General features: G+C 43.3%; 1 protein-coding gene across 1 annotated transcript in view; it reads left to right on the top strand.

Moving 5' to 3' along the window:
• LOC143286056 (protein VAC14 homolog) overlaps positions 1 to 26,161 on the top strand; it is a 193,488-nt gene that overhangs the window by 61,430 nt on the left and 105,897 nt on the right. The window contains exons 4-5 of the mRNA XM_076593599.1: positions 2,409 to 2,471; positions 6,102 to 6,209. Coding sequence (XP_076449714.1) covers positions 2,409 to 2,471; positions 6,102 to 6,209 — 171 coding nt within the window. The remainder of the gene's footprint in view (positions 1 to 2,408; positions 2,472 to 6,101; positions 6,210 to 26,161) is intronic.

Here is a 26,161-nt window from a genome sequence, read left to right as displayed (position 1 = left end):
TGTGAAGCCAAGTTTCTGTGATGCACAGGATGTCGAGGCTGATTGAAAGCAGATGTTCGTTGATCGCTGAGCGTTTGAGGCGAGGACCAACTGACTGGGCGTTGAACAGACCTAGAGAAATGTGAGTTGAGCGGTGGGAGGGAAAGCAAGACAGAGGTACACAAATATGGTTATTAAAGTTGATGCATTTAACAGTATGGTCAGTGGAAATTACACGTCCAGTACCACACACAACAGCTATCTTCCTCTGCTTGCGACGTCCTGCACGATGAGTGTGAACACGGGGGAGGTGACAACCTATACCCACACCTCTGATGGCGTCGATGACAGAAGGGTCAAGTGCTGCAGGAGGCACGGACAGGAGCTGGTCCCATGTGTAAGACACACGGGGAGAATGAACATCAAGCAAGGGCCTGTGGTAGAGGTCAGCTTCAGGAACACGCGGAGCGGGCTGTGCATGCGAAAGGGGATGGTGAAGAAATGGCGTGCTCTGACAAGCAAGAATACTTGCCAGGTTACACAGAGAACGTGTCCAAATAACTTGAAGTTCCGGTGGCAGAATCGCACAAAACAAGCACCACTGTATAGTCCACTCCATCATAAAGCACAGACACAACTTTTATGTCAACGCACAATCACATTCCAACACAACTGACGAAAGAAATGAGAGCCAGGACTATGCTGCCTGTCAGGCGTAGCCCTTGCTTCAAAGTAATCGTTGAATGTGTTCAATATCAAATGTTATTAAGCTTAGGGTTAAAAAAAAAAAAAAAGAAAGAAAGAAAAAAAAGGCACATCAGTGGAATTGAACCATGCAAGTTCAGGTTTGGCAGCAAGTAGACTTAACTCAGAGTGCTAATACGCATCTGCATATGGAGAACCAAAAATTGATCTTTGAACGCATGTTTTTTTTTAAAAGTGATCAATTGATTGCAGTATTTGAAGTGATAACACCGTTTAAATCATGTTAATTTATATATTTCAATGTTTAAGAAATTCTTGTAAGTCCGTGGTAAAGGAGATGTTGCCATCACCCCAGGCACACCTCAGCATGTAGTTGTTTTCTCCAGGTCTGCACAAACCAGTGTACACCAGGCTTACCGAAACTAAGAGGCTAGTGCCATCAATTGAAATTTTCTTTTGTGTTCATTATAATTAATTCAGTATCCTCTTTAAAATATTCATATGCAGTAAACATGTTGATGGTGTAGCTAGTGTCATTGTATGTGTTCCATCCAGAATTTGTATTTATTTTCTTTTAATTGTGATAAGGAAAAACAATGTCATGCTAACCCCAAAGATATGTTTCCGCAACTCGGAATAGCCTAATTATGATTTTCTGGATCAGGAGTCTTAATGAAATGAACCATTTCACAATTTGGAAATGCATGTTAATCTGGAAGACTTAAATCTATTATTGGTTTGACTGTGACGTTTTTTTTTCCTCACTATGTTTAATCCAAATTTGATATTGGCAGACAAAGTATTTCCAGAGAAAATGAATTTGTTGAAGTTTACCATGGACACACAGACAGACAGGCACTTTGTTTACACAAGTGAGTCAAAAACTGACAAATACACCTTTTAAAAGTATATTGTGTAGGAGTTAGATTTGAACTTTAAAAAGAACCTCATTTTACTGGCTTGATAGTTGATCAGTTGAAATAGACTGGATTTCACATCTGTGGTCCGGGCTGCTGTGATTATTCTCTTTGTCTTGGTGTGTGACCAATGGAAATCTTCGTTTATATGACTTCGACACTTAGTTACACACAGACACAGACACACACAGACACACACACACACCCACACACACATGAACATATCATACTGCCCACCTACACAGATGGACAACACACACACACACACACACATACAGAGCGAGAGAGAGAGAGAGTAGTGTCTGATAGATTTCAATCATTTTATACTTTTATTTGGACTGGAATAGGTTGAAAGTTTGACAGATAACAATCTACTCCAGTAAAATGTGGGTCTGAAGTGGTAAGGCTGTCTGGCACAAATCAGCACATTTCTATTGATCAACAATGAAATAATGTATTTATTTATTTATTTATTTTTTTTTTATTATTATTTTTTTTGATGAGCAGATAAGAAGATTTGAAAAGAGTCATGAAGAAGATAGTTTGAAACGTTGATCATTATATTATGATTGTAAAATAATCATATAATGATATGCCAATCAAATTCGCTGCTTCAGGTGGAATTGTTCCATTTTCATTGATATTTCACTGATGTAATCTTGCCCTGATTGTGACAATACATCAGTGCAAAGACTCTCTGCAGATAAAACAGTTCTTTTCATCATTTTATGAATGACTAAAAAGAAAACTTGTCCTCACCCGAATGTTTATAGGATGTTTGTGAAACAGTACTTGTATTGTTTGCAGCTAGCAGCTCACCCAGACCAGAATGTGAAGAACGGGGCAGAGCTCCTTGATAGACTGATCAAGGTGAGAACGGAGAAGCCTTCTTTTTTGTTTATCCAGTTCATAAGATCAAGAAACTCAGTATTTTGTAATGAATGGTCAGTACAGTCACTGTAAACACAAGGCAGAAAAGCGTAAAAGCTAGCATAAAGCCCAGCTCCACTCCATAGATGACAGGGAATGGATGTGATATGCAGCCATTTTGGAGCACAGTTGGCATTCATCATGGAATTGTCTGATGATGCTGACAAGTTCGTTTGGGCATCAAACCTTATCCCAGTGTTGTCCACAGGCCATTTCTGCCGACAATGTCAGATCTACTAAGAGAAGAAACAGTTTTTGGCACTGTTCCCAGCAATTTTCCTGAAGCTGTTTGACAGTGAATATCATGCAGACCTGCCAGCTATACATTTTGATTGTAGTATTTTAGTTGATCTGCTTGCTGAAGTGGCAAAAATCAATTATTGTTTTGTTTTTTTCGTTTGATGAATCATTTTGTGTCATGTATTGTACCATGTCAAACTAGTGTAGGCCTATTTTCTTTGTTGGCCAACTTTCATGGCTAACACAGCACTAAGGCGCCTCCGTCAGGCCTGTCTCAACCAATCAGTGCAATACTCTGCCTTCATTGCTGAATAGTTTTTCCTTTCACCATTGATTTGACATACCCCAGCAGGTTTTAGCTCTATCAAAACTTTCAAGCAATGAGTCAGCCCACAAGCCCAGGATATCAGAGCCCGAGGAGGATTTTGATCAGCAGACTCCCTCAGACTCTGAGGAAATCATGGTGAGTGCCTCCTCTACTTTCCTCCCAGGGGACAGATCCTTTGCTTGTTTGGCAATGGTTGAATCAAACTCCAGTCTCATGGAGTTGGAAATTACCCTTCATAACTGGGTAATGTGTGTGGCAATAGCTCCTCCATCTGTGCTATCTCCACTGGCTCTCCAAAGGCAGTAAGACTGACTCCCAGAACACTGGGCACCTTGGGATCTTGGAGCTGGTCCAGGAGTGGCTAATAAGCCTGTCAGCATAATGATTGGTACCACCTTTATTCCCCCCATATTAAGGAGTCTTTGATGTCAGGAGCTTTCCCTCTGGGAAAGTTTCTGCGTGATTCCTTGAAACGTGATGTCTGTTCTTTTTACACACAGACTACCAAGCAAACAGGGAGATTAACCCTTAGCACAGAACTGCATGCTAATCCCACAATGCATTCCCTTTCCCACCACAGCCAATCTCTCCTTCAGAACCTTGGCTTAGTGGTATTGGTTGTCTCATTGAGGTTTCCATGACCTGTATTTTCTTTGATGCCTTTCTGCACAGTTGTGGGAGGAACACCTCGTACACCTGTTGTGATTCCCTCCTGTGGAGTTTCAGGGCTGTTTTAGTGACTCTTGCTGGAATTTATTTGGCAATAGAGTGGCGTTGGGTCTGAGAGTGGAGGCAGATGTGTTTTAAGCAGAACTCTCTCATTTTCCTGCAGCACAGTTTTCCAGTTTACATGAATCTTACCCTTCATTCCTGGAGGCTGAAAAACCGTGCAGCAGAGAATTCTCCCTTTCCTACCTATGGCACGGAAAATTGGTTCTTATGGTAAGCGTTTTGAACTTCACGTGAGTCGAGTTGCATCATCTATCCTTGACCGGGTCACTGGCGGGGCAGTGTTTATGAGTGGAATGGATGCCAGACACCCCCCTCCCCCTCCCTGGGCCATGGGAATGTGGCACCTTCTTGCTGATGTGCTGTGTAGGCACACATTCACAAAAAATGAAATGTGTAGAAAATTTGGATTATGACCAGTTTTCTGATGATGAGTTTTACAACACTTTATCAGATGATGATATTGATCTCTTACAGCTGAATGATGAGGAAAGAGTGCAATTAGCTGCTGCTGTGGAAGCACAGATAGTGGGTGATGAAAAGTTCAAAAATTTCAAGTGTAAAAATTGTGGTGTATATTTGTGCAGTAACTACCATGACTGCTTCAAGGTATATCACGTTTATGTCACCTTTGTGTGACACATCACATGATGATTGTGAAACAGACATGTGTATTTAGAGAAAGTTTTGTTTTAATATAGTGTTTGTTCAAGAAATGTGTAAATGATGATCTGATTCTGGCTCAGTGACTGCTTGTGTAGTGAAAGGCATATATTTTCTTTGAGACAAAGTTCAAATCATTCATGACAATAGCAGTGACAATTGTGACAGTTTTTCATGGATATGACTAGCAGTGTGGCACTGAGATACATGTGAGGCACTACTCAGTGAGTACCTGCATGATGTGCATACTCTGCAAGCAAAATACTGACCTGCATATGATATGTACATGCATGCATTGTGTTTGACCCCAAATTTACCTGTTTTACACCACATCTGCTAGGCAGATGCCTGATCAGCAGCATAACCCAATGTGTTTCGTCAGGCCTAGAGTGCATGCATTTAATTATGTATTTGTTTACCTATTGGAGTGGATTTCTTCTACAGAATTTAGCCAGAGGACAACACTTCATGATGCCATGGGTTCTTTTTCAGTACGTCAAGTGTGTGCTGCACAGGAACCTTGGTTTATCGTCTCATCCAAATGACTTGACACTCAGTTTGATTTTCTAGTCAAACTTAGGAGAAAGGGCGAGAGCGGGATTTGAACCCAGACTCTTATCGACTCCTGTATTGGCAGATGAGCGTCTTAACTATTCTGTCACCTTCCTCAAAGAAACAAGCATCTGAACAGTGGTACCACAAAACTTACAAAGGGTACCTGTGTATTTGACCTTTGTGAGTTAAAATCATGCTGTGTGCAGTGTATGTCATCTGAACTTGAAAGTGTCACATGGCAGAATAAATAATTCTTCATGGCACATTGAAACTTCCAGACATGACAAATGGGAAAAGCTGTGACACCCATCAGTTTTTTTGTTCTTTTGGTATGCCAGTGTCACTATGATAATTGAGTGCTGGTGCTGCAGTTGTCAGACTGGTTTGCTGTACTCTAATGATGAAAATGCTACTGTGAAGTCTTGCTAGGTTTGATCATGTTAACAAGCCCACCTCTTTTATATTATTGGTTCCTATTATCCTGCTTATCTTGTTTGTCATCCCACACAGACTATTAGCATAATGTTTGGAATTTGTCAGGTAGGTTTGTCAATGCAACACCTCTGGCAGTTTTGGTTTTCTTGTTATACAGCTGGAATCTTATGTGAGCCATGAAGGCTACGCCTTTTGTTGTTTTGTTGTTATCAACATCAGTACATAAGGATTTTAAGTAGAACCAGAATTTTAATGTCAGTTAAACCATAATAAGGTTTATAAGGCATCCATGTAAAGTTACATATACCACACACAAAAAGTAAAACAATAAAATATGATATAGAACAAGAGATTGAATTACTTCTCCCTGCTATGGCGTTTTTGGAAGCAGTTATTGACAAATCTTCCAAACTTACCCACACATTTGCCTTGTAGTACCAGCTGACAGGGGTTAATGATATTTGGAAGGTATTTTTGAATTTAGTGTATGAATTCTACAAATTTCTTTGTAAAATTTGCAGTCATCAAAGAAATGATATTCATCCTCAATTGTTTGACATTGTAAACATAGTCACATTTCTTTTGGGATGTTAAAATAAGTATGTACATTATTTTTTCAGGACATTGTCACTGAGAGTTCATCCTTCGATCTGGTGGCATTTGTTCCTCTGCTGAGGGAAAGAATCTACACAAAGAACACATTTGCAAGACAGTTTGTTGTGTCATGGGTACGTTGATATAGATACAGATATGTGCATGGATGTATAGAAATTCTCTCTCTCTCGCTCCCTCTCTTTCTGGATGGACTTAGTTTTTGATAATAAGTTATTGTGGAGATTGGACATGTTTGACAGGAGCTCTGAACTTTGTATGAGATGCTGAAAATGTATTGCAGGAGCACTGTTTTATCACAGAGATCAGCCCACCTGTCCTGTTTTCATCTGATCTGGTCCTTAACTCACTGGCTGTGTGTTGTTCTGTTACTGATGAACAAGGGTATCAAATCAAACCCTGCTTTCGAGGAAAACCAACATTTTGCAGTTCATTGACTGGTGATTTTCTCCGGTCTGGCAAGCAATGAAAGTGAATGCATACATTTGCAAGATAGTGGGTGACAAGTTCAAGTCACTGCTGCAGACATCATGCCTTTTTACAGAGGAGATTAATACTTTTAAAGAAGAATTGCAACAAGACAGAGATGACATACTGTTACAAGATCTTCAAGATGAAAGGTAAACCATTCTGAAGCATCTTGAGAATTTGGAACACAAACAGGAGACATTGAAATGGACATCAAATGCTGCAACCTTAAGTTTTTTCAGCATTCGTGAACCATGGTGTGGTATGATCTATCCTTATATAGAGCAGATTGTCAATGTACTCAATGACTACTCCAATGACAAAACATGGAAACCATCAGACATCAAAGATGCATATTGTGTTGAGGGGTTCTGTCAGTACAAAGTTGACCCCCAGCTTGTGGTGGTCCAGTCTCTCTGTGGACAGACACACTGTCCATTCCTGTTGACATACATGTATGCTGGCCAGTCACCACACAGTTCACCACCAGTCACATGATTCCATGACACTATTCATATGTAATGCATGGCTCACACACGCAGCTCACAAAACATGATATACCACCAACAAGGACACAAACTGGACTGTTACACTCAGTCATGCTGTAAGAGACATCATGGACGGTGTGTACTTGAAGTACGGAACAAATAGTCCCTCTTTGACTTCTGCCACCTGACCAACAGAACAAAGTCAGTAGTAAAGATCATCCTAGAGGATCTCTTTGCTGACAACTGGGCCATGATGACACACAAGGAGTCTGACTTCCAGATGATAGTTGATGTCCCGCCCCGACCCTCCTGAGTCAGGACCTATCTTCTCACACAGAAGGAATCAGGAACTTGGAAAGTTAAATAAAGTTTTATTCCCAACGAACAGTTGCAAATACAAACAAATGACAATAAAGAAAACCCCCAAACAAAAATATACTGTTACAAACTATGGCATACAACACTCATGCAATCAAAGCACACACATGCACGCGCACACACACACCACACACACACACATGTACACATGTTCACACACACACAACTTGGATCCCGAGTGATGACATGATGAAAGTCAGTGATGGATGTCCTTTCTACCCTCCCTTCGAAGCTGGAACATGAGGGAAAGAAGGGGAGAGGACAACCACAAGTCTTGACCTCTCCCACCCACCCCTGACCGCAAACGGTGAGCGGAACTGTTGAAGGGGCTGGCGGAAAAGCTGGAGTGATGAAGTTCTACATAAGATGATAAACAACGATGACTGCGACGAGGGACGACGATGAGAAGATGGATGAAAGGGTGATGTTCGGGAAGGGTCAAGGGACGCAACTGGGCTGGGAAAAGGGAAGCAAGGGAAAAGGGATGAAAGGGAATTGCTGGGTCGTAGTGTCCATGCCCAAATTAGGATGCCGTTGCAGTCTGGCGAAGAGACGCTGGCCCGTTTGCCGTCCCAGCGGACTCAGGCGGGAAAGGGAATACCAAGAACAGGCATGGAACAACTTGTTCCCCTGGTGGACTTGGTTAGTCAGGAAACCTGACCAACACACAAAGGTGTTTGCAAAACTGGGCAACATATATTGCCACACACAGAACATCCACATGGATGTTACTTTTGAGAGTTCTGCTGCGCGTCTGCCTTCCAAAAACCAGTTTTAAAATTTCAGCTGCTGCTGCCCTGAGTACAGCTTAATGGGGAGAAGAAAAAAAAAACAGCCAATGAAAACCCAGGAAATGACAATATGCAACTCAAGCACACAAAAACAACAGGTTTTCGAAGTTTATACATTGTTCAAATCCATCCACACACAGGCACACGAAATAGGGAAAAGATCAAAAGGTTAAAAATGTAATCCATCTTGGGACAGTTGACATATTCCTCTTTGGTCTCACCATTAGTCTTGGCAAAACAAAGGTTCTGCTCGCTCCAATCTGCCCCACTATATGCAGCCTGTTGCCCCCCCCACCCTTCCCACCCCCTCCTGCCCCCAATGCCACTGAGGGAACAGAACTGAAGACTGTAGAGGAGATCCATTACCTTGGCAGTATGATCTCCAGTGATGGTTCCCTCAACAAGCAGATCAACACCAGGATCTGTAAAGCAGACGGCAGTCCCAAGTACTGAACTAGCACAACATCCAGCAGTCAACCAAACAAAGTGTATGGTTGTTAGACCTGGACTTTGAACAGGAGATTCATGAGGATTCCAAGGTGCAGCCTTGGGCAGCCTGTGCACAGTCCTTTGCATTCAGTGGCAGGACAAGAACACATTGAGAGACGGTAGACAGAACTGAGGCCACAAGTATCAAATCCAACACCCTCAAAACTAAAACCCAACTTTGTTGGACAGTCCATGATATCCGAAGCAGCTCCTTCTGTGATGAATTCTGCCTCAGCAAACGAAAGTGAGAAAGGCACCCCAAACACTTTAAAGACGTGTGTAGGCTAACATTGTGCATGCTGGAATCCCCTCAAAGTAGTGAGAAGATGTGTGAGTCCACACCAAATGAGGATGTGAAGCACACAGACATCATTGTTGGACTCAGTGGTTTACCAAGATATATGTGTGTATATACATATACATATGTGTGTGTGTGTGTGTGTGTTTTTGTACAGTATGCATATGTGTATGTATGTGTGTGTGTTTCTGTATGTGTATGTATTGTATGTGTGTGTCCTCTCTCTCTCTTAGTGTATCCCCTCTCTCTCTCTTTTGCTCTTGCTGTTTCACTCTGTCTTTCTCAGATCATGATGGAAAACATTTCCTGTTACAATGAGAATTGAAATATAAATGAGAGAAGAATGTGCATTCAAAAAGATCAGGTGCAGGTAAAAGACATGATGTTGTTTCTACGTTTTACATAGGTGAGAGGATTTCCATAAGATACAAATGTCTGTATTGGCATTTTGGCTATTTTTATATATTCATTATCATATATATTCTAATTTGTTTTGGTAACAAGAAAGATGCTTCAGCGAAGCAGCCGCTGGAACCTGGCTGCAGACTTTTCTGAATTACAAAAATCAGTCACTCCCACCCATGTCCCATAATAAACAAGCTAGATTTATTGCACAATCACAAAAAAGCATTTCCACATTCATCACACCTATACCAGAATTCATGAGAAAGTTAACCATGTGTAATATCAATTTGTGTGTTCTAATGGTAAAGTAGATAAGACTAGACAGTGTAATATTACTGGAAGAATGGATGGTCAAGTCTGACTGAATTATTTATTTTAAAAATGATTATTTATTTTCTGTTTGTTTAAAGTACCATAAAAAAAAAAATAAGTGAGGGTATGTGTTTAAGTGGTATGATTTTAGTTCTTTGGTGCAAGCAGAATGTATTGTATTGTACTTGTGAGGAAGTAAGAAATAACTATTGTCAGTACTTTTAAAGCGATTTGATATTTGGTTTCAAGATGTTCTCATTTCAGAAGTCAGTATGTTAAAGTCATTATCTTTTTTTTTTCTGTGTAATCAAAGCTATCTTCACTGTATTCCCACTGATGTGTCTGTATGACTAGGAACTACCAGAATCTTGAATTATTGACTCTGCATTTTAAGAACAATTCATTAGTAGTTGGTGTGAAGGTAGTTGTCAGGTTCATTTTTGATTGTCTCTGCCTGAATCTAACAGTACTTTATTTGTTACCGAATTTGATACTGGATATTTTGTTACTTGATGAGAAGACAATAAATTTGCTTCTTCATATATGTTAAATGCATTTGTATGCACTGTTATGTCCAGTATTCATTTAAACATTTTACCATCTATACTTTGTAATTTCTTAACCCTTTCACTTCTGATCCCTGTACCAAAACCAGGAAAAGACCTCTCTAACCCTTCAAATTACCATCCAGTTGCACTGACCAGCTGCATTTGTAAACTAATGGAGAAGATGGTCAACGATAGACTGATGTGGAAACCAGAGACCGATGGCCTTCTGGCGAAAGGGCAGTGCAGTTTCTGCAAGCATCGGTCTGCCATTGACCATCTGGTCTGTCTGGAAACCACAGTACAAAACACTTTCGTTAACAAACAGCATGTTATGGCCATCCTCCCGAAACCTGGAGGGGGTCAGGCTGGTGTTCTCCTGACCCACTCCCGGGAGGGTCACTACCTTGTCGTGGTCGGGAGGCTTAGTGGCCAGTGATCGAGCGAGCTATATCGGCGGGGGCATCAGTGCTTCTTGGGGTTTGGTGCTCTGGTCCCAGGTCTTAATTGACAGCCTACATAGCCATCGTAGCTGTTAGGGCTGAATAAGTGGTGGTTTTGTACTGATGCCCCTGATAGGGCTTCCCATGCCGAACAGGTCGTGAGTGAGGCCCAAACTAAACGTGACCCACTGTCCCTTTCGCTATTCTTTGTTCTTCTTTTTACCGCCTCTTTTCTGTCCTCAGCTCCCCATCAAGCCTTCTTTTCCACATTCTTTTTTTCTCTGCGGCCTTCTTTAGGCCCGCCGTGTTTGCCGTGCGGCGCGACCTGTGATGGAGGGGAATGAGATCCTGGGGATTGAGAGAGCACGCTGCTCTCAACACATCCCTTTGGCTCGGACCTCTCCTAAGACAGGCGGCACACATTGGCCCGTGTGTGTCAATCGGCTACCCCTTCGTGGGGCTGGGTCAAGACTGGCAGTTTAGTGGCTGACGAAGGTAACCCCCGTAGTGCTCGGCTCTCTGTCCCCGGGAGCTGGGCATGATCGGGGGGGAGCATGTTGGAGCTGGGCTGCTGGTTGTATATCCCTCCCGAAACCTGGAAGGGGTCAAGCTGGTGTTCCCTTGACCCTGGCCCCTAAGTTGGACCCCATGGTGGGTGGGTAAGGGAGGGATGAATTCACATTTTTCTTTCAACATGAATCCTAAACAAATACACCCCCCCAAACTCGGAAAAAGACGACGACAGGGAACGGACGACTCAGACTCTGAGTCGGAGGTCGTCGAGACCTCTGGTTTTTGGCCATCGTGGCTAGTGATGGAGGGCGCTGATGACGACAAGCCCTTGTCGGCTCTCAGCCCCTTCGCTGTCCAGAAGGGCTTTCAGTGTCTGGCAGGATCGCTCAGATCCATCAAGAGGCTGAGGAGCGGAGCGTTTTTAGTACAGACAGAATCCAAAAGACAGACACAGCTCCTTCTCAAGGCGACCACTTTCGTGGATAGGGCAGTGAAGATTTCCCCTCACAAAGGTCTCAACTGCTCAAAGGGAGTCATCAGATGCCCGGAGTTGAAAGGTGTGTCTGAGGCCGAGATCAAGAGCGAACTGTCCTCTCAGGGAGTGACCGATGTGTACAGGGTGACGGTGAGGAAGGGGTCGGACAGAGTCCCGACCAACACTTTCTTCCTCACCTTCTGCTGCCCGGATGTCCCCAAGGACATTCGGGTCGGATACCTGCTAGTTAATGTCAGTCTGTACGTACCGTCCCCTCTGAGATGCTTTAAGTGTCAGAAATTCGGACACGTGAGAGACAGATGTAAGGAGGAAGAGGCGTGTGGCACCTGTTCGAAGGCGGCGCACCAGGGCGATTGCGTCAGTGCAGCCCTGTGTGCGAACTGCGGAGGTGGCCACCCGTCCTCATCGAAGGACTGCCCCGCCTGGAAGAAAGAAAAACAAATCCAGAAAGTCAAGACAGAACAGAAAATTTCCTTCTTTGATGCAAGGAAACAGGTGGAGGCCGCGTCGCCTAAGGCGTCGTATGCCTCTGTCGTCAGATCCAGGACGGTGGACGTCGCGGTCCAGACGACGTCCACAGGAACGCAGACGGACGACTTAACCGCCTCATCGGAACCATTGGCCTTGGGTGGAGGCGCTGTGTCCACCCCTTCCCATCCTGCGCGGCAGTCCTCAGGGGCTGCTGGGCGGGAGAGAAAAGCCTCGGGCGGAGGCACGTTGTCCGCCTCCCGCCCCACCCCACCCCCCGGCCCCCCTCGCCCCGCCTCTCGTCTGCCTGGCCCTCGGGCTGGCGGAAGTGGCCGGAAGCCCCCCGCACCTCCAAAACTCAAGGAGGGGAGGGTTGCGGCCACGGCGGGATCGGGAGGGGCCGAGGTGGTGGATATTCCAACCCGGTCGGAACCCGAAAAATTTATGTCAAAAAACAAATATTCCATCCTGGCGGACCTTGAGCCACCGCAAGTGGAGGAGCAGGGGGTAGCGATGGAATAGGCTGCTGCTTTATTTTTTTAAAAAAAACCTTTTTAATGGCAGTGATCCACTGGAATATCCGGGGATTCTATGCCAACTTCCAGGAACTCCAGCTGCTTTGTCGTGCTTTGAAACCTTCAGTGCTGGCACTGCAGGAGACTCTGCAAAGAGATGGCAAGGTTTTATCTCTCTCTGGTTTTAACTCCGTTTTTAAACCCGCTCAACCGAAGCAAGAGGGGTTGACGGGAGGTGTCGCTCTTTTTATTCGAAAGTCCCTTTTATACAGTACAGTTCTTTTAAGCACCCCTTTACAGGCGGTGGCAGTCAGAGTCACGCTCGAGAAAACCATCACTGTCTGCTCTCTCTACCTTCCCCCTTCCGTCCGTGTTCTGAGGCAGGACCTCATGAACCTGGTCGACCAGCTCCCACGTCCGTTTTTACTGTTGGGCGACTTCAACGGACACTCCCCGCTCTGGGGAAGTGAGATGACATCAGCCCGAGGTCTTCTCTTAGAAAACCTTCTCTCTGACATGGACTTGTGCTGTCTTAACGACAAGTCTCCCACTTACCTGCATCTGTCCTCTGGAAAGCTCTCGTGTTTAGATCTGTCGGTCTGCGATCCATCGTTGGTCCTGGACTACGAGTGGAAAGTGCACGACGATCTGCACGGGAGTGACCACTTTCCTGTCGTCCTCCGCCCCACAGATGGGGAAGGTGACTCTCTGCCTGACCGCCTGTACTACGACAAAGCAGACTGGAGTTTTTTTACCACCAAGAAAAGAGCGGAGCTGCAGGAAGAAACAGTATTGAAAAGCAAGGACCCTGCTGACGCTCTGACTCGGATCGTTTTAGATTGCGCCAAAGCAGCAGTCCCATCGTCTACCTCCAAGCCTCAGGTCCCTAGAACGCCCTGGTTCAACGCGGAATGTCGGGAGGCCCGCAAGTCTCGGAAGAGAGCGCAGCGACGCGTCTTTCAGAGACCGGAGTCCGATAGCGTTCGAACCCATCAACAGCTGAGGGCGAAAGCCAGGTATGTTTTTAAAAAGAGCCAGAGGAAGTCTTGGAGAGATTTCTGCTCTTCCTTAACCTCCAACACACCCAAGAAGAAAGTGTGGAGGGTTTTAAAAAGAATTAAGGGCAAAAACACATGCCCGACCTTCCACCATCTTAAACTTTCAGACGCTCTGGTCACAGAGAAGAAAGCAGTTGCCAATTTGCTTGCCTCCACAATAGAACAGAACTCGAGATCTGCTAACAAATCTGCTCGCTTTCTTAAAACCAAAAACCTGTCAGAAAAAACACCATGTAACTTCTTTTCCGACAACACAGAGAATTACAACCTTCCTTTCACAATGAACGAACTTAAACCTGCCCTTCAGACCTGTACGGATTCCTGTCCAGGAATGGACGAAGTCCATTATAAACTCCTAAAGCACCTTCCCCAAACCTGTCTGGACACCCTGCTTAAAGTTTATAACCACATCTGGGTCACAGGTTTCTTTCCACCCTCCTGGCGGAAAGCCCTCATAATCCCGCTGCCGAAACCGGGAAAAGACCCCTCGAACCCCTCCAACTACCGCCCAATTGCACTGACCAGCTGCGTCTGCAAACTGATGGAGAAGATGGTCAACGGTAGACTGATGTGGAAACTAGAGACCGACGGCCTTCTGGCGAAGGAACAATGCGGTTTCCGCAAGCATCGCTCTACCGTTGACCATCTGGTTCGTCTGGAAACCACGATAAGAAATGCTTTCGTCAAGAAACAACATGTGGTGGCCATATTTTTTGACCTGGAGAAAGCTTACGATACCACGTGGAAATTTGGTATTCTTTCCGACTTGCACAAGCTCGGCTTCCGAGGACACCTGCCTCAGTTTATCCACAATTTTTTACAAGACAGACAATTCCAGGTGAGAGTCGGCACCACCCTGTCCGACATTCACGAGCAGGAGCTGGGTGTCCCGCAGGGGAGCATCCTGTCGCCGGCTCTGTTCAGCATCAAAATTAATGACATCGTTCAATCCGTTCAGAAAGGATCGGACAGCTCGCTGTTCGTGGATGATTTTGCCTTATATGCAACCGGCAGCACGTACGCTAGCATCCAGCGACGGCTTCAGCTCTGCGTCAACAAAATCCAGTGTTGGGCAGAGGAGAATGGCTTCACATTTTCGTCCTCCAAAACTGAATGCATCCACTTTCATAATTTTCGCCAATTCTATCAGGACCCTGAAATCCGTCTGGGAACATCCACCATCCCGGCGGTCAAGGAAGCCAGATTTCTAGGGGTCGTCTTCGATCAGAAGCTGAATTTTCTCAGCCACATTAAACAGCTGAAAATATCTTGCCTAAAAGCCCTGAACATCATCCGAGTTGTGGCACACACGAACTGGGGTGCTGATAAGAGGACTCTCTTGCACCTCTACAGAGCCCTGGTCCGGTCCAAACTGGATTATGGAAGTGTTGTATACGGCTCGGCCAGACCGTCCTACCTGAAACTGTTGGACCCTGTACACCACCAAGGGCTCCGTCTCAGCTTAGGTGCTTTCCGCACCACCCCTGTGCACAGCCTGTACGCAGAGGCGGGGGAACCACCTCTTTCCAACCGCAGACTGAAGCTGACCCTGAACTATTATTTGAAATTGTTTTCGGAACCTACAAACCCTGCTTACGATGCTGTATTCAACAACCCTTTCGATAAGAAATTTACAGACAACCCAAACTGCATACCTCCTCTCGGACTCCGCATTCAGCCGCACTTGGAAAATGCCGATCTGGATGTCGGTGGCATCTCAGATTTCTCTAAGTTCCCTGACAGCCCCCCGTGGACCTTTACAACACCTGAGGTCCGATTCGATCTGGCCTCGTACCGTAAGGACACCACCAGTTCTCTGGCCTACAGAACCTACTTTTCGGAACTGTGCCACAAATTCCCCACCTTTCAAGGCATCTTCACTGACGGTTCCAAGTCAGAGGACGGAGTCGCCGCATCTGCGTTCTGTCCCGCCTTTCCTGACCGGCCCTCAACGGAACACATCCTGTCTGACAGCTCGGTATACACCGCGGAACTGACCGCACTGGTCCTGGGGTTAAAAATGGTTCTCTCTTCCAAACAGAAGAGATTCATGATCTTTTCCGACTCCTTATCAGCCCTGGAGGCGATCGCCTGCAGGAATATCACTCATCCCAAACTGCTGGAATTTTATGAAACTTTTACTCTCGCAACGAAGAAAGGATACGAGGTTGTGTTGGCCTGGGTTCCCGGACATGTTGGCATTCGTGGTAACGAAAGGGCGGACCTGCTGGCCAGGAACGCTGTAAAGAAAGAATTGTCCAGATCCTTGGTACCCTATACAGACGTGAAGCGGAAGGTCAATACTTATGTTAAGGATCTTTGGCAAGAGAAGTGGAACACCCAGATGGACAACAAGCTCTTCCAGATCTGTCCGGACCTGGGGGAGACCCTCCCTTCGGGGGTGAAGAACAGAAAGGAGGAATCTGTGCTGTGCAGACTGCGTACGGGGCACAGTTTTTTTACTCATTCTTACTTGTTGAAGGGGGAGGAGGCCCCTCGATGCGTTCCCTGTGACGAGCCTCTCACCGTGAAATACGTGCTCCTTGACTGTTGGGATCTGCATGACGTTAGACGCAGACATTACACGGCGGTTTCTTTGAAGACTTTGTTTCGTGATGTCCCTCCGTGGGCGCTGATGGACTTCTTAAAAGAAGTGAACCTTTTTAACCAGATTTGAAGGTTTTAAACTATGGAAGTTTTTTTTTTAACTTTGGAGTGGAAAGTTTGAAGTGGTGACTCGTTTTAATTGGTTGTTTTTTTTTAGCCTTGTAGTAGTAATTGACGCGGCGATAGCCTTGAGATGGCCTTAGTGGTCGGCGAGGCTCTAAGCACCATAATTTCATTTCATTTTTGTTATGGCCATACTTTTTTATTTGGAGAAAGCTTATGATACCACCTGGAAATCCACAAGGGAGCATTCTGTCACCTGCTTTCTTTTGTATTAAGATCAACGATATCATCCAGTCGGTTAAAAAAAATCAGACAGCTCTTTGTTTCTGGATGATTTTGCCCTCTTTGCAACTGGTAGCACATCCAGTGATGGCTCCAGCTCTGCGTAGGTAAAATCCAGTATTTGGCAGAGGAGAACGGTTTCACTTTTTCTTCTATGAAAACTCAGTGTATCCTTTTTCACAACTTTCGACAATTCTTTCTGGACCCTGAAATCTGTCTGGGAAAGTCCACCATTCTGGCAGTTAAGGAAGCCAAATTTCTGAGGATCGTTTTTGAACAGAAGCTAAATTTCCTCAGTCACATTAAACAGCTGAAACCTCCTGCCAGAAAAGCTTTGAACATCATCCAGGTTGTAGATGACACAGACTGGGGTGCTGATAAGAAAACACTTTTGCACCTCTACAGAGCCCTGTTCTTGTCCATGGCTCGGCCAGACCATCTTATCTGAAACTGCTGGACCCAGCACACCACCAAGGGCTCCGTCTCAGCTTAGGCACATTCTACACCACCCCTGTGCACAGCTTGTATGCAAAGGCGCGGGAACTGCCTCTTTCCAATCACAGATTGAAGCTGTCCCTTAGGATCTCCCCTGCTCGAACCAAATTGTATGGCCAACGCAGTTTTTCATACCAAGCCCCCTTTCTTTGGAATCAGCTTCCTCAGCCTCTCCGTCACTCTTCTCCTTTGCTTTCTTTTAAATGCAGTCTGAAGACCCGCCTTTTCTGTCCTGAATAATTCTCAACAGCTCATCCCTATCCAGTATGAACTAAAATGACTATTTGTGAGTGAGTGAGTTTTGATAGTTTTAGAAATTGTTGGTTGTATATTTGATTGTGTACTATTTATGATTGTGTGCTATAACTTGTGTGTGTGTGTGTGTGTGTTTGTGCGCATGTGCTTGTGTGTATTGTGTGTGTGTGTGTGTGTGGAGGGGGATGGGGTGAAAAAATTCTGATAATGTTTGGTATCTTGTGGTCAGTTTCTTCCTTTTTGATATTTACAAATGTGTTCTATTTGTAAACGCATAGGGCTTATTTTCAAGATTAGGTTTAAATGCTCATAATAATAATAGTAATAATAATGATTATTATTATTATTGTTATTTGAAACTTTTCTCTGAACCGAAAAATCTTGCCTACGAAAGTGTCTTCAACAACCCCTTCAACAAGAAAATTGAAGAGAGCCCAAACCGCATCCCTCCACTTGGACTCCGTATTCAGCCACACATGGAAAATGCTGATCTGGATGTCAGTGGCATCTCAGATTTTTCTAAGATCCCCTACATCCCACCCTTAAAAGACTTGAGGTACGATTCGATCTGTTCTCTTACTGTAAAAACTCCACCAGTTCATTGGCCCACAAAAACTACTTTTCTGAACTCTGCCATAAATTTCCCACCTTTCAGAAGATCTTCACTGATGGTTCCAAACTGGTGGACGGTGCGCTGTATCTGCATTCAGTCCTGCCTTTCCTGACCAGCCCTCAACGAAACACATTCTGTCCGACAGCTCAGTTCACACTGTGGAACTGACCACACTGGTTCTGGCATTAAAAATGGTTCTCCATGCAAAACACAAGAATTTTATTATTTTTTCGGACTCCTTGTCAGCCCTAGAGGTGATCGCCTGTAGGAATCTGGTCACATCCATAAGTGCTGGAATTTTATTAAATTTCTACACTTGTAACAAGGTATTGTTGTTTTGGCCTAGGTTCCTGGCCATGTTGGCATTCGTGGTAATGAAATGGCAGACCAGCTGGCCAAGAACACAGTTAAGGAAAAATTATCAAGATCTTACATACCATACACAGACGTGAAGCAGAAGGTGAACACTTATGTTAAGGATCTTTGGCAAGAGGAGTGGAACACCCAGACAGACAACAAGGTGTTCCAAATTCATCCAGACCTAACAGAGACCCTCCCATCAGTTGTGAAGAATCGAAAGGAGGAGTATGTGCTGAGCAGACTGTGCACAGGGCACCCTTTTTCTACTCATTCTTAATTGTTGAAGGGGGAGAAGGTTCCTCAAAATATTCCCTGTGATGAGCTTCTCACTGTGAAACACATGCTCCTTGACTATTGGGATCTGCATGACGTTAGAGATTTTACACGACAGCTTCTCTGAAGACTTTGTTTCGTGATGTCCCTCCATGGACGCTAGTGGACTTGAAAGAAGTGAACATTTTTAATCATTTGAATGTTTTAAACTCTAGAAGGTTTTTGAACTTTAAGTGAAAAGCTTGAAGCGGTGACTAGTTTTTATTGTACTCACAAAAAAATTTGAATTATACTAAACAAATATATAAAAGTATATGTTTCCTTGAAGGGAAATGAATGGCAAAAATAAATATGGTTACTTCAATGTTGACAGGATGAGATAACTCCCATTCAGGGGAAGATAACTTGTTGGGTTTTTTAGGGAAAATATACACAGAATATTTGGAAAAAAAAAGAAGAAGAAAATTCAAATTTGTTTATTTTACTGTGTGTAATAGTGCTAAAATATTAGCAAATATATTAGACACAAAATCCAAGTGCAGTTATGTTGTTTCCCGCAATGTAAGTTTGACACTGACAAGATGGATAGCAGCAGCGCTTCAGGAAAGAACCGTCGTCCTACGCCTCGGAGATTGGATGTCTGCACCTTCTAAACTCTCCATGGGACTGCCACAAGGGTCTCCGCTCTCTCCTGTCCTCTACAATGTCTACACGAAGGGCCTTGCAGACTTAAACAACAATGGAATTGCTTGGGTGCTTACCCTTGCGGATGATGGCCTGGTCTTCAAAACTTCGAAAGATGCTCAGGAAAGAACTAAAGCCGTCCAGAAACAACTAAACAATATTGCTCAATGGTGCAAAGACACAGGATCTTCCATCAATCCAGCGAAAGCCCAAACGTTGCTGTGCACCCTCAACAACAAAACCGCGAGCAAATCACCACCTTCTGTGTCATTCGATGGGATTCAAATTGAGAAAACTGAATGCCTACGCTACCTAGGAATACACTTCGACAGGATGCTGACCTTCAGAAAACATACGGAAAATACTGTTCTCAAATGCAAAAAGGGCCTTTCAGTCTTAAAAGCAATGGCAACCAAAGGAATTGAACAACGCCACCTCTTCCTGCTATACCAATCACTCGTCCTCAGTGTGATCGACTACGGACTTGGACTAACAACACCATCTCAAAGCAACCTCCTAAAATTAGAAAGAGTACAAAATGAAGCTATGAGGCTGATCCTTGGAACAACAAAAGACACGCCCACAGAAACCATGCGATACCTGCTTGACCTTCCTTCAGTGCAGGCCAGAAACAAGTTAGAACAGGTCAAGACCTACTTCAAAGCATTAGAAAACCCTCAAAACCCACTGCATGACGCAGTCAAAGAACCAAAAGGCAGCCGTCTAGGACGAGGAAGATCATGGATGGGACAAGCAGAAGACACAATCCAGCTAGTATGCCGACTACAAGACCTGAAAGAAACAAAAGAATGGGAGAAAACCCCCGAAAACCTCAACCATCTATTCAACACAGTCATTTCACCCACTCTAGGAAGACATTGTCGGGAATGGCCAGAGGGCAAAACTGATGCGGAAGTGAAGCTACTCATAGAAGAAAACAGTAAAGAAGAGGACATCATCATATACACAGATGGCTCAGTCACCAAAGACCAGTCTGGTTGGGGATTCACTGCGAAACAAAATGGAAAAACAATTTGGGAAGAGAATGCTGCCTACAAAGTCACAACCTCCAGCCTAACGATGGAAGTTGAAGCTGTGACACATGCCCTCCAGTGGCTATCGTCCATCCATACGCCCGGAAACCAACATGCCATGATTCTAACCGACTCAATGAACCTCATACAGAAAATTGAAAATGGAATGGGAAGCCCAGAGTGGCATAAGGCAATGCGCAACTTTCAGATTAAAAAACTCACATGGTCATACTGCCCGGGACATGCAGGTGTTAAGGGAAATGAGCGAGCTGACAGACTTGCTGGTAATGCAACACCAACGAGCGGCCTACATCTAGGAAAATCGGAAATCCTCAGAAAAGTCAAAGAATACCAAAAAGAACAGGTACAAGGCCATCACACCATCGATCGCCTCAAAAAAATAAAAGCAGAGAGAGGGAGCGGCCGCAAGTCTAACATGAAAGGTAGAGCACGATGCTTTGCAAATCAAACAAATATCAGCATCATTTCCAAACCAACATTGCGCAAATTTCTTCAAAACGGAACAGAGTCTCTGTGGGCCTTTCCAAATACAATAGACTGAGCAACACACTAGACGCCACGTTCTTGGCATCGGAGATCTTTTCCCATCCCTCTTGCGGCCAGTCAGTGGCAGCCTCTGTGCGTGTGTGTATGTGTGTGTTTGTGTGTATGTGTGGGTCTGTGCTTTTGAGTGCGTTTGTGAATGCGCGAGAGTGTAAGTGTACACAAGTGTCAGGAGAGATCTGTGTATGTGTGTGTGTGTGTGTGTGTGTGTGTGTGTGTGTGTGAGGGGAGGTGGGAGTGCGGGGGGAGGTGGGGTAGAGGATGAGGTATGTGAGTGTATGCATGCCTACACTGTGGGAGCAACAGGATATTGGAACGTATATATATATATACATCTTTGTATATATGTGTGTGGGGTTGGGGGCGGGAGATATGGGCGTATGTGTGTGTGCTTGTACAAGTAAGTGTTCATCTCTGTGAGTGTGTGTGTGTGTGTGTGTGCCGTGGAAGCTGCGATACGTAGACTAGAAATGAGTGTGTGGAGGAGGGGGGTAGAGGAGGTGCAAGGTAATGTGTGTGTGTGTGTGTGTGTTGGAGCTCATGTACGTTGATATGTATTTGACTGTGCTTTCATATCTGTGAAACTGCATGTTTGGTGCATTTCTGTTATGCATGTGTGGGTGCATGTGTGAATGTGTGTCTTCATGTTTTACATTTATTCGCTTATTTATCACCATTGTTGTCTTATTTATTTATTTATTTTTTTTTTGTTATCATTTTATTAGTATTACTATTATTATTACTACTACCTTTTTCTATATTATAATTATTTATTTATTTATTTATTTATGTAAGCTTACCTATTATTTATTCCCCTGTTTTTTGTTGTTGTTTTTTTTTTGGGGGGGGGTGTTGTTTTTGTTTTTTTTCTCAAGGCCTGACTAAGCGCGTTGGGTTACGCTGCTGGTCAGGCATCTGCTTGGCAGATGTGGTGTAGCGTATATGGTTTTGTCCGAACGCAGTGACGCCTCCTTGAGCTACTGAAACTGAAACTGAAACTGTTTCCTGCGTTAGCATGCACCGCCACTCATATACACCTACACACACACCCTCCCAAACAAACACCCACAAACACTATCACACAATATTACAACACAAAAACTCACTGTAAACAATATTTCGGCTGGAAACTTTCATCTGGAGGGTTTCAAAGACCCCAGAATGAAGGCTTTGAGCTAAAATATTATTTTCCCACTTCTGACCCGACCCTGCCCACTTCCTGTTGATGTACCTTGTAGCATGCAATCATCATTAGGAGAACCAGAATCACTTCAGTTGATCAACAACAACATGACTTTCGTTTACTGTCACGTTTTCATAGATGCTATTGTTGAACTTGTGCAGAAAATCAAATAAGATTCTAGCCACCTCTTCTGTACTGTACTTTCTGGCAGCCATTTTGATATGCTTTATAAAACACAAAAAAAACTGCATTAAAATCGAGCCAAAACTTGGCGAGAAATTGCTCCGAACACTCATCAAGGCAGTCGCCATTTGCAAGGGAGGTAAGCATATCCAAAGTGCTGAAAAGTATACTTTAAGTCAATAAATTGACACTGACCTGATTAGACTTACTGCTAAAGGTATAACTGAACAGTTTTTGTATCCTGATTGTATCTATATATTATTTTCAATAAATTGATTCTTTTTGTTGCTTTATTTATGTTTGGAATAAGTTTGCCAGTTTAATTTGGGAGTTGATTTACAGCCATAAATTGTAGATTTTAATTTTTAAAAGATTTTTTCTTATAGTAATTCAAAGTCTCATCATCTGTTATTGGGGTAATAATAATAATGATAATGATATATTGTACTTACATGGCATAAACTCCCCATATATTGGGCTCTAAGCACCTTACATGAGACAATACATATATGTATTGCATTATACCATACAGTTACAAAAACACATGATGACATAGAAGTGGAAAAACGAAATTTATATACACAAATACAATGCTGCAAATTGCAGATATGAATTATCACAGGAAAAAGGCACAAAATACACCCTGCACACACACACACACACACCAACCCACAAGCACACACACATCACAGGAATACAATGGAGAGAGAGGGACACAAGGAGAGTGTAGAGGGTGGGAGGAGACTGACAAAGGACTATGCCTAATCACATCCAAAGGCCATTTTGTGAGAGGACAGTTGGTGAGTGCCGGAGATCCAGAGGAAGAGAATTCCAGACAGAAGGTGCTTGATACTGAAAAGCCCTTTAACCAAATGTCTTTGAAGAGTCTTTGTGGACTCAAAGGAGCTTTTCTCCAGAAGACCTGAGAGAACAGGCTGGAGTGTAAATGTGAAGGAGGGAAGATGAGTAAGATGGGAGAGATCCTTCAAAGCAGCGATAAGCTAGTATGGCAGTGTTGTACTGAATTCTGTACTGGATGGGCAACCAATGAAGTTGATGCTAGAGAGGGGTAACATGATCTTTTTTGGACTTTTTGAGAATGACTCTGGTAATATTGATCAAGATCATCTGAAGGCATGATATCAGATCAGAGGGCAAACCAGCGAGTAGTGAATTGCATTAGTCAATGCGACTGAGAATCTTTGTTTCATGTCCATTGAGGCTTCTGGTCCACAGTATCTTTCCGATCTCATTCATCCTTACATACCCTCACACCAACTCCGCTCTTCTTCTGACACCCATATGCTAAGGATCCCCCATGCTCGAACCAAAACGTATGGTTTGATTGATTGATTGATTGATTTGGATACTTATATAGTGCTTATCCTCAGTCGGAGACCAAGCTCTAAGCGCTTTACAAACACGGGGTCATTTGCACAACAGGCTGCTTACTTGGGTAGAGCCGACTGACGGCTGCCACTGGGCGTTCATTATTCATTTCCTGTGCCATTCAGTCAGATTTCATGCACACACACATACACACTCGGACAGACATGTAACATTTTACGGGTAAGTTTTCCGGGGGTGTGCTTTTGTTTCCATAATGCACGTACCACTGACATGGATTACAGGATGTTTTGGTTATTGTTTAACACCATCGTTGAAGTATGTTTCTTAATTGTTCCAAATTGATATTTTCTGGTGGGACCTTGGGAAGATCATAAATAGGAACAATAAATAAAATTGGAGCTATGATTTAACCCTGTGAGATTCCAATGTCAGTATCAAGAGAGTAAACTTTACCTACCCAAACACAAATAGATCTCTTTGACAAGAAAGACCTTTGAAGTATTCCAACATTTTTCATTTCATAAAGTAAGTTTAGCATGCCACACACTTTTAAAAGCTTTTTCTGATATCAAGTTACTGAATATCAAACCATTCTCTTCTCGCAGAGGGTAAAAATGCCACAGAATAAATATAATCATTGTTCATATGTCTACTGTTTGGGGTCATCTCACTTTTTCTGTTCTGGAATCTGAAATGCAAACAAGTCAACAATGTGACTAAAACTGTTTATCTAGCTTATTCATACAAGCAGCAGATACATTTCTGCTGAATAATTTTCAGCTAAATGCATTCTGTTCTTTCTTGATGTCTGTGATCCTGTCTGCTGATGGAAAATCAAAAGGCTGAATGTAATTTGGTAGTGTTCTTCTCTTCCCCTGTTAGGCAGTGATTGCAGTGTTAAAGGACAGGACCATGTACTGCCAGTGAGGTAAGGCGAGAACAAACTCAAATAAAACTGTCATTCTGTGTAGGGTTGTGTATGCTTAGTCACCTGGCTTATAAATCGGCTGCATAGTAATCCTGACATTATGTGTTGGCCAGTCAATTCTGCTTGTAGAACAAATCAGTTTTGCAGGGGCATTAGTGTTTGCATATATTTAAATAAATAGTATTAAAATTTCTTTAATAACTATCCCTTGTGTACAACATACAGTCACCTAAACCACATAAAACTAAACATCCATATATCTTCCATGCAATCATAATACCAAGCACCTATGCACACAGTCAGATGAATGCATGCATACATGTGCATATATATATATATATATATATATATATATATATATATATATGTATATATATATATATAGAGAGAGAGAGAGAGAGAGGAGAAAGAGAGATGTGTGTGTGTGTTTGTGTGTGTGTGTGTACTGTAAATATGTATGCAGAAAAAATGACTGATTTCTTTTAAAGAGAGATAAGAATGGAAATACACAAATACAAATACATGTTTATCATCTTTAGATACAGACAAATTCACTGTCACACTGTTAGACATCTCATCTCACAAGTCGTGAGCTTTGTTAGAGTCCAGGTCTGGCACTGATAGGTCGGGGTGGAGACGAAAACTGCGTATGCTTGCATAGGTGCTTCAGGAGGGGTACTAGTTGATAGCTGACAGTTTGCCTTCTTGAATCTAGTCTTTATTTCTCTGTCCAGATTCCCATCCTCAGCAAAGATGCTCCCTAGGTATTTGAACTTTTTCCAAGCTGCTGTCATTGATGGTGATACCCAGCTTTTCAGGAGTGCACCTTATTGAAATGACCTCTGTCTTACCTATGCTTATATTCATACCATAGGGTTTGCAGTTGCTGCTCAAGCTGTCTGTATGTCTTTGCAGCCGGTCTTTGTTTTCATTCAGGATGCTGTGGTCATTTGCAAACAGCAGTTCATTTAACCCTTTCGCTGCCAGGAAAATAAGATTTAAGTGAAATCTATTTGCCAGGTTGTTGTTTTTACAAAAAAAACGGGTATATATTTGCAACAACAAAAAAAAAGAAAAAAAAAAAAAGAAAAGAAAAGTGCTCTTTGTTATTGGAGAAAGACCCATAAAAGTATATATTTTCTAAAAGGTAAATGAATAAAAAATACAAAACACAAGATTTTTTTTTTTCAAATTTCATAAATTTTCAGTGACATGCTGTTGTTTCGAAATCATTGTTTTGTTTTTTGTCACATTTTCAACTTGTTAATTACAAACATTGTCAGGTAATGATATCATATTTTCTGGAGAAATGGATAATACCTGTACACACAAATTATACTAGAACAACCACAATAAGAAAAGAAGAAAAAAAAGATACACAGTGCATTGTGAATACTCCAAGTGATAACATGGATGTGAGACCACACCCCCTCAGTCTCCACCCCCCTCCTCTTCACTCCTCTCACACAGTCAGTGCTGCTTATGTTTCATGTGCACTTCGTATGTCAGATGATTGTTATAAGGAAG

Source organism: Babylonia areolata, chromosome 9 (genome assembly GCF_041734735.1).
Source record: "Babylonia areolata isolate BAREFJ2019XMU chromosome 9, ASM4173473v1, whole genome shotgun sequence".
NCBI lineage: Eukaryota > Metazoa > Mollusca > Gastropoda > Neogastropoda > Buccinidae > Babylonia > Babylonia areolata.
Note: the sequence above shows the minus strand (reverse complement) of the source record. Positions and strands in the feature narration are given on the sequence as shown.